The 16,102-nt window shown below is 33.7% G+C and overlaps 1 protein-coding gene across 2 annotated transcripts in view; it reads left to right on the top strand.

The window, feature by feature from the left end:
• Positions 1-16,102, top strand: part of rgs7b (regulator of G protein signaling 7b) — a 99,897-nt gene that overhangs the window by 79,915 nt on the left and 3,880 nt on the right. Inside the window, exons 14-16 of one of the 2 annotated variants that reach the window (XM_056469480.1) lie at positions 5,361-5,486; positions 8,925-9,111; positions 12,957-13,046. In XM_056469480.1, the coding sequence (XP_056325455.1) occupies positions 5,361-5,486; positions 8,925-9,111; positions 12,957-13,046 (403 nt within the window). Of the gene's footprint in view, positions 1-5,360; positions 5,487-8,924; positions 9,112-12,956; positions 13,188-16,102 lie in introns of those variants that run through there. The other variant, XM_056469479.1, reaches the window with a different exon arrangement.

The following is a 16,102-nucleotide window of genomic DNA, read 5'->3' as shown; positions in this document are numbered from 1 at the left end:
AGATGTTTATAGACTTATCAGGTGTGTGTTGTCTTAGACCCGACTCATGGCTGAGAATTTATTAAGTCTTACCTCCCTGACTCATCATCACTCCTTTTTGCTTCATACAAAAAAAAAATTACCATCATATAATTTAAACTTTGTTTTGTCGACTTGCAAAGCTCACTGCATGCCGACACCTCCGTATAAAAGACTGTTACGCTGGCTATTTTTTACACCGGGAGCAGAGCAGCGCGTTAAGCAGAAGCAGTGCGTAAGGCGTGCGGGTATGTTTTTTTTTTTTCTGCGCACATGCTCAGTTCGCTTTTTGATTACACTACATGCTTTCATCAGCGTTCGCACATAGAGAATAACATCTTTATTCTGGGATTACCACTCTTAATAAATACACTTGTATATAAAGTAAATCGTATCTCAAAGCATTTACTGGGGCACTGGCGATTTTACTGGGGCACGTGCCCTCGTAAATGGGGTCTAGCAACGCCCCTAGCAAATACAATCGCAGCTGTTTAGAGCTCATTTCTGCTTAATGATGTCAGAATTTACCAGTATTTTGGAATGCATGTGTGAGTGGCCTTTTCCGGTAAAATTCTGGAACGTCCTCGCCTGTGTGAACAGTGCTTTTTTAAATATACCGGTAAAGCCGTTCTGGAAATGTTTCGGATATTTACAGGTATCACTGTGTGAAAGTGGCTAATGAACATCTTTATTTTCAATAACTCTTACAAAGATGAATAAATGCTGTTAATGTATTGCTCATGTTATGAAATACATTATCTAACAACAAAGGAATAGTTCATCTAAAAATAAATATTAGTCCATAATTTACTCCCCCTCAAGCTATCCTTTGTCTATATGAATTTGTTCTGTTTATAAAATGATATCCTGGCACTTCATGCTGTATAATGCTGTTGGATAGTGACGTTATTTTGTAAACATTGAATATGTTCATTCATTCATTTTCTTTTCGGTTTAGTTCCTTTATTAAGCCACAGCGGAATGAACCGCCAACCAATCCAGCATATGTTTTTCGCAGCATATGCCCTTCCAGCCGCAACCCAACACTGGGAAACACTTATACACTATGGACAATTTAGCTTACCCAATTCACCTGTACCGCATGTGTTTGGACTGTGGGGGAAACCGGAGCACCCGGAGGAAACCCACGCGAACACATGGAGAACATGCAAACTCCACACAGAAATGCCAACTGACCCAGCCGAGGCTCAAACCAGCGACCTTCTTGCTGAGATGTGCTACCCACTGCGCCACAGTGACGCCCAAGTTGTATATTTATTTTATTATAAATATATAGATTTAGCTTCATAGCTAAATTTCACCTGGGCAGGAAATACAAATCAGATACCAAAAACATAAACACAATCATATCAATCATATCATATCAATCATATCATATCATATCATATCAATCATATCATATCATATCATATCAATCATATCATATCAATCATATCATATCATATCATATCATATCATATCATATCAATCATATCATATCATATCATATCATATCATATCATATCATATCATATCATATCAATCATATCATATATCATATCAATCATATCATATCAATCATATCATATCAATCATATCAAATCAATCATACCATATCATATCAATCATATATCATATCAATCATATCAATCATATCATATCAATCATATCATATCAATCATATATCATATCATATCAATCATATCAATCATATCATATCAATTATATCATATCAATCATATCATATATCATATCAATCATATCAATCATATCATATCAATCATATATCATATCATATCATATCAATCATATCAATCATATCAATCATATCATATCAATCATATATCATATCATATCAATCATATCAATCATATCATATCAATCATATCATATCAATCATATCATATATCATATCAATCATACCATATCAATCATACCATATCATATCAATCATATATCATATCATATCAATCATATCATATCAATCATATCATATATCATATCATATCATATCAATCATATCATATCAATCATATATCATATCATATCAATCATATCAATCATATCATATCATATCATATCATATCATATCATATCAATCATATCATATCAATCATATCAATCATATCATATCATATCATATCAATCATATATCATATCATATCATATCAATCATATCATATCATATCATATCATATCATATCATATCAATCATATCATATCAATCATACCATATCATATCAATCATATCATATCAATCATATCAATCATATCATATCAATCATATCATATCATATCATATCAATCATATCATATCATATCAATCGTATCATATCAATCATACCATATCATATCAATCATATCATATCATATCAATCATATCATATCAATCATATCATATCATATCATATCATATCATATCATATCAATCATATCATATCAATCATATCATATCATATATCATATATCATATCAATCATATCATATCAATCATATCATCATATCAATCATATCATATCATATAAATCATATCATATCAATCATATCATATCAATCATACCATATCATATCAATCATATATCATATCATATCATATCAATCATATCATATCAATCATACCATATCAATCATACCATATCATATCAATCATATATCATATCATATCAATCATATCATATCAATCATATCATATCAATCATATCATATCATATCATATCATATCATATCATATCATATCAATCATATCATATCATATCAATCATATCATATCATATCATATATCATATCATATATCATATCAATCATATCATATCATATCTATCATATCTATCATATCAATCATATCATATCAATCATATCATATCAAATACATTACACCAAGATTTAAATGATAAACTCCTGCTTAATGGTCACACCGGATGCAGTTTTAACCAGCGTTTCAACTGCAGCTTGAATTGTGCTAATGTAGGACTCTGTCTAATGTGAAATGGATAATTATGCCAGTTATCAACTACTCTTTACATTAAAAGCAGAACAGCTGAAATCAGTGGCTCTAAAATTCCTTACACAGTCATCTCTTGATGAAGATCTAGCTTTCTTATATTATCAGAACAAAATCCTTCAGAGGGGATGGTGCAAGATTATTAACAGCTTTGTGCATTAAACAACAATTGTAAAACATAACAATGTTCAAACGTAAAGAATTTGTTTTTATTAATAATCAAACTGTGATTATATATATATATATTTTTGGGTTTATTGTCAAATATTATATACAGAGGGAGAGTAAATAATGAGTTAATTTTCATTTCTGGGTGAACTATTGCTTTACCTTTAATATTAAATGAAGCTTCCCAAATAAATGAATATAAAGAGAGAGAGAGAGAGAGTGTTCTGTTGTCTGAGTAGAGTCGTAATCAATTGTTGACAGCAGTGATGAATGATAATCAGATCAGAGACGCTGCTGATCAATACTGACGTGTGTTTGTTCTGATCATCTGCACTGAGCTGATGTCAATATGATTAAACCGCAGCCGTGAACACACAGAGAAAAACAATGCTCATTTACACGGTGTGAACATCAATATCATGTTTAAAAAAAAAATAAAATCTCTTCTCTGATTGTTGCTGGTGTGGAGGCGGGATCAAACTGTCACTCACATGAGATCCACCAATAGCAAACCACAACCGGCCAATCAGTTCCACAAGCTCAGCCTTATAAACACACACACACACACACACACACACACACACACACACACACACACACACACACACACACACACTCTTTTGACCAAAATTCACCTATTACAGATCAAATATGTATGTATATGTGTATAATATTTGATTTATATTTATATTAGTGGTGTCAAAAGATGAATAAAAGCTGTATTTAAATAATAATAATAATATATATATAATAATAATAATAATAATAATAATATATATATATATATATATATATATATATATACAGTTGAAGTCAGAATTATTCGCCCCCCTGTTTATTTTTTCCCCCAATTTCTGTTTAAGGGAGAGAAGATTTGTTCAACACATTTCTAATTATAATAGTTTTAATAACTCATCTCTGATAACTGATTTATTTTCTCTTTGTCATGATGACAGTAAATAATATTAGACTAGATATTCTTCAAGACACTTCTATACAGCTTAAAGTGACATTTAAAGGCTTAACTAGGTTAATTAGGTTAACTAGGCAGGTTAGGGTAATTAGGCAAGTTATTGTTTAACGATGGTTTGTTCTGTAGACTATTGAAAATAATATTGCATAAAGGGTCTTATAATATTGACCTTAAAATGGTTCATAAAAAAATTAAAAACTGCTTTTATTCTAGCCTAAATAAAACAAGACTATAACATAAGACTTTCTTCAGAAGAAAAAATATTATCAGACACACTGTAAAAATTTCCTGAATCTGTTAAACATCATTTGGGAAATATAAAAAAAAGAAGAAAAAAAAAATTAAAAGGGGGGTTGGGGGGGGGGGGGGGGGTTGGGGTGCATATTTATTTTGTATTTATATAAATAGTAAATACAGGCCTACATGTATATATTTGAGAAAGTTTGTATATTTATTTATAAATTTAATATTTATATCTAATACAAATTGTATATAAATATATGTAAATATATATGCTTTTGTATTTTATATTTTTTTATTGATATATACACAATATTTATACAATGAGTACACATACATTCCTTTTGGATGCTATTAATTACAAATAATCGTTTGACAACAGAATATATAAAATTGAAGCCCCCCTGTGTATTTTTTCCATTTAACAGAGACGATTTCTTCAGCACATTTCTAATCATAATAGTTTTAATAACTCATCTCTAATAACTGATTTATTTTCTCTTTGCCATGATGACAGTAAATAATATTAGACTAGATATTCTTCAAGACACTTCTATACAGCTTAAAGTGACATTTAAAGGCTTAACTAGGTTAATTAGGGTAAAATTAGGGTAATTAGGCAAGTCATTGTATAACAGTGGTTTGTTCTGGAGACAATCCAAAACTAATATTGCTTAAGGGGGCTAATAATATTGACCTTAATTAAAAAATTAAAACTGCTTTTATTCTAGCCGAAATAAAACAAATAAGACTTTCTCCAGAAGAAAAAATATTATAGGAAATGCTGTGAGAAATTCCTGAATCTGTTAAACATCATTTGGGAAATATTTGAGAGACTAAGGGTGAATAATTTAGTCTTCCACTGTACTCGAGATGAGCATGCAGGGACGGGCACTATAGAAAAGCATGCTGACTTCAGAGATGTTACTGTGATATTAATGTGTGTGTGTGTGTTCTCAGTAAAGAGCCCGGTCAGCAGCGGGTGAAGCGTTGGGGTTTCTGCTTCGATGAGGTCTTGAAGGATCCGGTGGGCAGAGAACAGTTCCTCAAGTTTCTGGAGTCTGAGTTCAGCTCGGAGAATCTGCGGTAAGAAGATCAACAACTCTACAGCGCCATCTGCTGCTGTTATACACACATCACCACTACACACACATATATTTTTTTATATTTCAAAGTTAGTTTGTAGTTCTGTGGTGGTTGATTGACAGTTGTATTAATGTTGTGTGATGGTTGTACGACTGGTTGTAATATGGTTGTATTGTTGTTGTGTGATGGTTGTATGTTGTGAAATACTATTATGATGGTTGTAGGATTGGTTGTAAGATTGTAAGTTGGTTTCACACACATCACCACTACACACACACACACTCACACTGTCAACAAAGCGGCTCTACTGATGAGCATGATGCTTGATATCTCAGTATTGGCACACATTAAAGGTATTTGTGTTGTGTTTTTAATAGTTACTATTTTACAGTGTATTATTCATTTAACATTTTAAAATAATAAATATTGTAATAATCTGTTGAACTATTTATATTATATTATAAAATGAACAGTATTATGATAGGGGTATCGTTGTTGTGGGATGTTTGCATGTTGTGAAATAGTATTGTGATGGTTGTGTAAGGGTTGTAAGAATGTTAATTGTATAATTCTGTGGTGGTTGTATGAAGGTTGTGTTATAGTTGTTGACCAGCTGTAATGTGATTGACTTAATGTTGGAAAAGCCATATTATGATGGTTGTTTTATGGTTGTGTAATGATTGTCTGATGGTTGTGTGATGGTTGAAAGTTGATTGTATTGTAGTTCTGTGAGGGTTATTATAGTTGTGTGATAGTTGTATGAGGGTTTTGTTATAGTTGCGTGATAGTTGCAATGCATTGTGTGTTGGGAAATAGTGTTATGATGGTTGTGTGAAGGTTGTAGGATGGTTAAATGTTGATTGTTTAATTCTGTGGTGGTTGTATGAAGGTTGTGTTATAGTTGTTGACCAGCTGTAATGTGATTGATGACTTAATGTTGGAAAAACCATATTATGATGGTTGTTTTATGGTTGTGTAATGATTGTCTGTTGGTTGTGTGATGGTTGAAAGTTGATTGTATTGTAGTTCTGTGAGGGTTATTATAATTGTGTGATAGTTGTATGAGGGTTTTTTATAGTTGCGTGATAGTTGCAATGCATTGTGTGTTGGGAAATAGTGTTATGATGGTTGTGTGAAGGTTGTAAGATGGTTAAATGTTGATTGTTTAATTCTGTGCTGGTTGTATGAAGGTTGTGTTATAGTTGTTGACCAGCTGTAATGTGATTGATGACTTAATGTTGGAAAAACCATATTATGATGGTTGTTTTATGGTTGTGTCATGATTGTCTGTTGGTTGTGTGATGGTTGAAAGTTGATTGTATTGTAGTTCTGTGAGGGTTATTATAATTGTGTGATAGTTGTATGAGGGTTTTTTATAGTTGCGTGATAGTTGCAATGCATTGTGTGTTGGGAAATAGTGTTATGATGGTTGTGTGAAGGTTGTAAGATGGTTAAATGTTGATTGTTTAATTCTGTGGTGGTTGTATGATGGTTGTATGAAGCAGGGGTTTTCAAACTTTTAGGACACACGCCCCCCCAAATTTGTCCAATTTCACTCGCGCCCCCCCAGGCACCCCTCCCTCGAGCCAAAATTATAATGCATGTGCAAACATCATTCACATATTACTTGCTGCATTTGATGTGCGTAACATTAATTACATTGAAACATAAATATACAGCTCACCTGACGCAGTGTGATGATGAGCCTGTTTCTGTGAGGACAACATGCTAATCTGTGGTCGGATTCCTGACATGACTAACCGTAAATCATCTTTCACAGCCATAGCATACTTGCTTTTAATGTACGTACATACAGAATATGCTGCTTCGCAAAGCCAAGATCACAGAGCCCCGACGGTGTGGTTTAGTCGAACATTGAGTATGTTTACTTGGGCAACAATACTTTAATAGGATTTTAATATGATTAAGACAATACTCTGATTAGAGTCTACCATGTAAACAGCGATTTTTGATCATTTAATCCAACTAAAGTCATAATAAACTAAACAGAAATGGAATTAAGACATGTGGAGTATGCAGATATTAATGACATTACTGAAGTAAACACAGCAATCAATCTATTACCGTCATGTAGGACTTTTAGCTGTGTTTTGTGACCAGATCCAAACCAGATCCACACACACGGCTGTTAGTAAAGGACCACACACACACACACACACACACGTCACGAAATGCAGAGGTTTTTTTATCTTTCCATTCGGCTTTCCAATAAAACCACACTTATCCACAGTCCTTACTTTATAATCGCGTCTAATACCCCAGTTTGTCACGGGGGCATGAATGAAATGTTCATTAGTGAAAGCGAAACTTGAAACGAGCTGCAGTAAAGTCGAAAAATTAAAGATGAAACACCCAAAATTGCATGAGCCTCTGCAGGAAACGTGAATATCCTGGTGACGCAACACTCAAAAAGCGCTTCACGTAACAACTTAATTATATTACTGTAACATGGGGAGTGACAGAGACAACTGGGTTCAGATCCACGTGCGGGTTGTATTAGGTAGTCAGGCAAGCAATGGTCAACACAGGAGCAAACAGATGTTTAAGGGCAATCCAGAGTCGTAGTCAAAAGGCAGGCAGATGGTCAGAAGGCAGGCAGTAAATAGGATGAAACAAATAAACAAGGCAAAGGATCAAAAACACAGCAAAAGCAGACAAAGGAAACGTGTTGTAATGTCACTGTACAGATAACAAGACTCGGCGATGGTAATGAGTGTTAAGTAATGCTGCTTAGGTAGTGTGTGTAATCAGTCTTTGACAATCCTCAGGTGGTGCGAGTGTAATCAGTCAGAATGAGGAAGTGTGTGTGAGTGAAGTGCATGTATGAAAATGTAGTCTAGAAATGGCGGATTTGTAGTCCATAAGTTATTGTGAGTGAAATCCAGCGATCTTAGGAGTTATGATCGCTGGTGATCGTGACAATTATAGTCTTATTAAATTACTGATGTCCATGTAAACATAGTCAGTAGTGTCTTGAAGATCCAGAAGGGGATCCTGCTGATTTGATTCAGAAGGGCACATTTTTTGTCAGACGGCTCACCGGTTTGACTTTCATTCATTCACCGTCATTAGTTTTAAAATGCACCTGCTCCATTTTATTTGTATATATTTTACTGGAACGCATTAACTCTACTGTGGAGCTAGCGTTAATCATATTCCCTCTAGTGAACGCATAAAAATAATATAAATCATCATAAATTACTCGTGCACGGCTCAGTTTCTTGCAGCCCCCTTAATAGGTGCTGGCGCCCCACAGTTTGAAAACCCCTGGTATAAAGGTTGTATTATAGTTGTTTGCCAGTTGTATTATGATTGTGTGATGACTTAACAGTTGTATGTTGGAAAACCCTGTATTGATGGTTGTATTATAGTTGTGTGAAGGATGTATGCTAACTTTATGATGGTTTTCACATGCAGGTTTTGGCTGTCGGTTCAGGAACTCAAGAAACGACCCATTCGTGAAGTACCCACCAGGGTTCAGGAGATCTGGGAAGAGTTTCTGGCTCCTGGAGCTCCGAGTGCCATTAACGTCGACTCCAAGAGCTATGACAAAACCACACAGAACGTCAAAGATCCCGGCAGATACGCTTTTGAAGACGCTCAGGTCTGTGCTAATGATCATCTGACTAGACATATACCGATATTCAATGCAATACACTGATTAATGATTGATTATGCCAACTTTTAGAGTGCTTTTTAGGAATATTCAATATAAATTAACCATTAAGTCATCAAACAATCACATTACAACTAGAAACAACTATAATACAACCTTCACACAACCACCACAGAATTATACAATTAACATTCAACCATTTTACAACCTTCATAATACCATTTCCCAACATACAACATCACACAATACAACTATCACACAACTATAATACACCCATCATACAACTATGATAACTATAATACAACCATCACACAATTACAACACAATCAACTTTTGACTAATAAACAATCATTGCACAACTATAATTCAACCCTCATACTATTGTTTCCAACACACAACCATTAGGTCATCAAACAATCCCATTAAAACTGGTTAATAACTATAATACAACCTTCATACAACCACCACAGAATTTTACAATCAACATTTAACCCTTACACCACTATCACACAACTATAATACAACCAACAAAAAACACCACAGAATAACTATACAATAAACCGATAGATGTCTATAATACCCAACATGCAACAATCACACAACAATACAACAATTGATAATACAACCGTCACGCAACTATCACACAACTATAATACAACCAACAAAAAACACCACAGAATAACTATACAATAAACCGATAGATGTCTATAATACCCAACATAGAACTATCACACAACAATACAACAATTGATAATACAACCGTCACGCAACTATCACACAACTATAATACAACAACCATCGTACAACTGTAATACAACCATCATACCAGTGGTGTAGTCCTTGCTATACGCACGTATACTCAGTATGCTTACTTTTTTCCACGAGCTGTTTCGGTATTACCACTTCTGAGGGTCAATAATTGCATATACCCTTGGTATATCACTTATTTTTCTGATTAAACTTCCCTAATTTTAGTGTATTGTTTTAAATTCTTACTTAAATATGTCCATTTTTCTTTGTGTCCCTCAAAATGATCTGTTCCTGATCCGCCCTAAAATTAAAATCCTAAAATCGCCCCTGTAAAACAGTATTACACATCATGCTCTTAATCATGCTTACCGCTACAGGGAACGACACTACATATAACACTAAAAGCGATGAGGCAAAGGCTACACAAAAATCACGTAACAATATACTATTTATAAGGGTAACTACTACTATAAAATAGCGACAGCAGAAGACAGATTCCTCTAATAGTTTGGTTTAAAACAAGCATGCACGAAAGTGACAATCAAAAATAATGGCTGATTGACGTTTAAAGGAACCTATTAAATGTAAAGTAATAAGCCAGTAAAGAAAGTAAGTTGAAAAGCCGTCTTTCCATGTATGCACACACAGGCCCTATTGAGTTCACTTAAATAAAAGTGAACTAAATTGTTGTATCTATCTTGATTGACTTGATTAATCTTGATCTGATATGAGCTACATGCTGTATACATACAGCCAATCTCTGAGTCTGCTGGGGGGGAGCACTATTAGCTAAACATAAATCATTAAATAGGATTAAACTATTAGCATCTCCCTTTAAAATGAACAAATTTGTTTATTTTAAATGAAAATTGTCATCATTTACTCGACCTTTACTTGTTCCAAACCGGTTTGTCTCTTTTACCTTCTGTTGAACACAAAAGAAGATATTTTGAAGAAAGCTGGAATCCTGTAACCATTGACTTACATTGACATTTTTTTTTCTTCCGTTGTAGAAGTTAATAGTTACATGTAACTGATGTAAAAAAACAAAAAGAAAAACAGAAATATATATATATATATATATGAATAAAAGACACATTGACTTTCGTAGTTTCTTTGCCTACTTTCAGTTAAAATTTGGGTCGGGTGTTATAGTACACCACCTTTTTATTTAGAACTACACCACTGCATCATACAATTATAATCCCACCACCACCACCACGCAGCTGATGTTCATCACAGCAGAAAATACTTGAAATGCGATTTAATTTCAACATTTTCTTATTAATCTGGCTTACAACATTGACAATTCTGTGACAGCCACGAGTCAGGACACCATTCATATTTCTGCCGCGCCACAGCACCATCTGAGTTTCATTTTAAATAACATGCGAATGTGCGCGTCTGGTGTGTGATACTATAAACTGTCATGTGCGCGCCGCAACACGTCTGGTGTGTGACCCCCTTAAGGCTTCATTCGTTAACATCATTTAATTTAACTAAAGTCACTGTAATTCCAACTACAAAAGCATTTATTTATCAATCTTAGCTGATGTTAACTTCTTAGTTAATGTAATAATAAGGCATTAAAATCAATAGTCATAGCTATTTAATTAAATTGAGTTAATAACTAATAAAGGTCTGTAGTTTTTATCAGCTTAGCCCTATTATAGTTTGTTGATTTTATTGCATTAAAGTATGAGACTTTAATGTTTCCTATTCTTCTGTATCATCCTATTGCAATTTAATTAGTTAAACACATGGTCACACTTTATTTTGATGGTCCGATTGTTGAATTTAAGTTACTAATGCTCATTAGATTATAAGTAGACTGTTAGGTTGGGGTTAGAGTTAGTGTTAGTTGACATGTACTTGCTAAGTTACTTATAGTCAGTTAAATGTCTGTTGAAGGAGCAGAATCAGCAGATATTAAGAAGACAGTCTACTAATACTCTAATGGACCATCAAAATAAAGTCTTACCCAAAACATGTATTTACTCTGATCATGTATAGCTGGATGCAAAACTATCAGCCCTCCTGTGAGTTTTTTATTATTATTTATTTTAAGATTTCCCAAATGATGTTGAACAGATTGAGGAGTTTTTCACAGTATTTCCTATAATATTTTTTCTTCTAGAGAAAGTCTTATTTCTATTTAGTTTGGCTGAAATAAATACATTTACACTTTTTTCTAGTCAGTTTTAAGGTTAATATGATTATATTATTATTATTATTCTATTGTCTGCAGAACAACGCTGACCTGCTTTCACAAAGTAGGACATGTTCTTGAATTAACATCTATGTTGGGTCTGGAACAGGATTCCAATCAGCCAATTAGGATTAATGGATATGTTCACCATTTATGTTAAGTTTAGGCGTACATTTAGATGTTCTCCAACTATTATTCCCCTCTGATTTTGGGATTAATTTACAGCTATGGTTGGGTTTAGGGCTAGGGAACAGGTATGGATTATATTTTCAAACAAAAATTATGTTCCAGAATCATCAACATAGATGTTAATCTAGGATCGCATCGTATTTTGCAAAATCATGACGTGCTGCAGAACAATCTGTTCATTATCCTTACCTAACCTAGTTAAGCCTTTAAATGTCACATTAAGCTGAATACTAGGATCATATAATAAACATATGTAGTAAAATAGTATGTACTGTTATGGCAAAGACAAAAGAAAGTAGTTATTAAAACTAGTAAACATTAAAATGTATTGATTATTTATTTTTAAAAGAATTAAATTTCACAGGAGGCTGAATAATGTTGTCTTCAACTGTACATACAATAGAACTATACATCAGTTTTTGCTTATTGTATCTGTTAAACTAATCTTTTTGTTTGATACCATATACTCAAAATAAAACCGCTGCTTAAATGAGCTTAAACAACACAATCCCTGAGCTTTTTATCTTAGTTTTTAATGTTCAGTCCACTTAAATTTGTTAAAGTGATAAAGTTAACTTCATCGATTTGTGTTGGGATTTTTTTTTTTTCAGTGTGTATAGTGATAAAAGCTTAAGTAATTCATTGTAAAGCCTATTTGTGACTGTATGTGTGTTTCCTCCACCAGGAGCACATTTATAAGCTGATGAAGAGTGACTCCTACAGCCGCTTCATCAGATCCAGTGCCTACCAGGAGATGCTGCAGGCCAAGAAAAAGGTAAAGGCTCTGAAACGGCTGGAAACTGCCATCTGAGCGTCTCTGGACACCTGGCCGTCTAAAACACACACTGCATGCAGAGCCGGAAACACTTCTCTTAGGGATCAGGGCGGATGTTAAGGGCACTTAAGGAACACTGCTTTCGGCAGGTTAGGGTTTAAGTGGCAAAACTAGTAGTGTGTCAACTAGTTTACCATTTCTGATTCATTAATTAATTGAACATATTTGGTATAATCAGGTTTCATTTGTTCTATATTTATTGAAATGTTACTTGTTTTCTAATTAGTTTAATATGAGCCATTATGTATTATATAAAGATAAAAATAACTGTTTTATCCAATAATATTAATTACTACATCAACCTTAAGTTTCATTTAAAAACACCCAGATTAACAAAAAAATACTATAGTGATTAGTGGCAAATGCTATAGTGTGTTTTAAACCATACTATAGTAAATAATACTAATTACCACATTAACCTGATGCAAATGTCAAGAATTAACAATAAAAATACTTCCAATACTAATACTTTTATACTAATTTAGAAACACCCAGATGAAAAAAACTACTATAGCCCTTTGTAGTAAATACTATAGTGTGTTTTTAAACTAAATTACTATAGTAAATAAAACAAATTACTACATTAACCTGATGCAATTGTCATGAATTAACAATAAAAATACTTCCACTACTAATACTTTTATACTAATTTAGAAACACCCAGATGAAAAAAAAAACTACTACAGTACTTCGGGTAAGACTTTAATTTGATGGTTCATTTGAGTATTAATAGACTGTCTGCTTAATATCTGCTGATTCTGCTCCTTTAATGCACATTTAACTGCCTATAAGTAACTTAGCAAGTACTTGTCAACTAACACTAACCCCAACCTAACAGTCTACTTATAATCTAATGAGCATTAGCCGTGATGTAACTTAAATTCAACAAACAGACCATCAAAATAATGTGTGACCGTACTTTATAGTAAATACTATAGTGTGTTTTAAACCATACTATAGTAAATAATACAAATTACTACATTAACCGGATGCAATTGTCATGATGAATTAACAATAAAATACTTCCACTACTAATAATTTTACTAATTTAGAAACACTCAGATGAAAAAAAAACTACTATAGTACTTTGCAGTTAATACCATAGTGTGTTTTAAACCATACTATAGTAAATAATACAAATTACTACATTAACCTGATGCAAATGTCATGAATTAACAATAATTCTTCCACTACTAATACTTTTATACTAATTTAGAAACATTTATAAGCTGTTTAATCAAATAAACACTATAGTGTGTTTTTAAACTAAATTACTGTAGTTTTTTTTTTTCATCTGGAAATATTTCCATTGTTTATTCATGACATTTGCATCAGGTTAATGTAGTAATTATTTACTATAGTACGGTTTAAAACACACTATAGTATTTACTACAAAATACCATAGTAGTTTTTTTCATTCATTCATTCATTTTCTTTTCGGCTTAGTCCCTTTATTAATCCGGGGTCGCCACAGCGGAGTGAACCGCCAACTTATCCAGCACATGTTTTACGCAGCGGATGCCATTCCAGCTGCAACCCATCTCTGGGAAACATCCATACACTAGGGACAATTTAGCCTACCCAATTCACCTGTACCGCATGTCTTTTGACTGTGGGGGAAACCGGAGCACCCGGAGGAAACCCACGCGAACACAGGGAGAACATGCAAACTCCACACAGAAACGCCAACTGACCCAGTGACCTCCTTGCTGTGAGGCGACAACACTACCTACTGCGCCACTGCGTTGCCGTAGTATTTTCATCTGGGTGTAAATACATTAATGAAACCTTATTGTAAAGTGTGGCTGAGTTTGTACAACAACAACAAACCTGATTAACTAATTAAAATAAGAAAACAGTCGTGACTATTAACAGTCTATTATTTACAGTGCGTCTACATGTGAATTCTCATGCTGAGAAATCTGTTTTGTTGTTTATCTTAATGCAAATGAGCTCATTCTCGTGTTATAAATCCAGCTTGAGCGTGTTCTTCTGCTGGATTGATGGCGGTGTGCATGTTCATGTTCTCTCAGTGCCATATCATGTTGTCTTGGTTCTGCTTGAGTTGTTTCTCATTCTGTTCTTCTTTTTGCTGATTGTTTCTATTAAACGTCTCGTTCTCCGTCACTCCTCCGCGTCTTTGCATGCCTTTCTCTTTTTTCCCTTTTCTGTCTGCTTTGTTTTGAAGTGATGAAACAGGAAGTGCTGAGCCTGATTGTCTAGTACCGCGGTAAGTGTGTCAGTCAGACAGGCCAATGATGTTTCTGAAAGAGTCTATTCTGCTCAACGCTGCTGCTTTCATTTGATCAGAATACCCTTAAATTAAACAGTACACTACGTTTGTTTGACTTTAATTAATAATATCTGATATTTAACAGACATTTTAAATATTTGGTTGGAAATAAATGCTTTTTCTCTGTGATGTGCAAATGAAAACAACAGCAGCTTTCCACTTGTGATGCGTCATAGATATATTCACTAGATATCGCATACGGACCCTGAGCATGCGTCAATAGCGCCGCCACATTTGTACAGTGCTCCCAGGACAAATGTCATTCAACTGCACTAGTCAAGACTAAAGCCAAACTGAAGATGCTGGACTTTAGCGCTGTGTACGGGTGTAGTAGTAAGCAAACAAAAACAAAGCACAAAGGCAGAACATTTCATTTCCTTTATCAAGTTTTTGTATGTTAGGAAGTTTTGTGTTCAACATTATTGATGATAATACAGTCACAGCACTGAGCATAAGGTAAAGTAGCACCAACTTGCACTAAACACTAGGCTTATGCTAGTTTTGTTAAATAAAATCAGCAAACACTGTAAATTAAATATGGCATTATTATATTAAATTATAATGTTTGTAATTAAAAAAATATCTGCGTACTGACCAGTGGGAAAATTCCCGATCATAGATATATGTATGTGTGTATATCTATAGCTCTGGATGGTCAGTCCACCACGGCACCTTGGTCCCACATTCATTTCAAAGGAGCGCT

This window comes from Danio aesculapii, chromosome 12 (genome assembly GCF_903798145.1).
Source record: "Danio aesculapii chromosome 12, fDanAes4.1, whole genome shotgun sequence".
Classification (NCBI taxonomy): domain Eukaryota; kingdom Metazoa; phylum Chordata; class Actinopteri; order Cypriniformes; family Danionidae; genus Danio; species Danio aesculapii.
The sequence above is the reverse complement of the archived record's forward strand: the minus strand, read 5'-3'. Positions and strand labels throughout refer to the sequence as shown.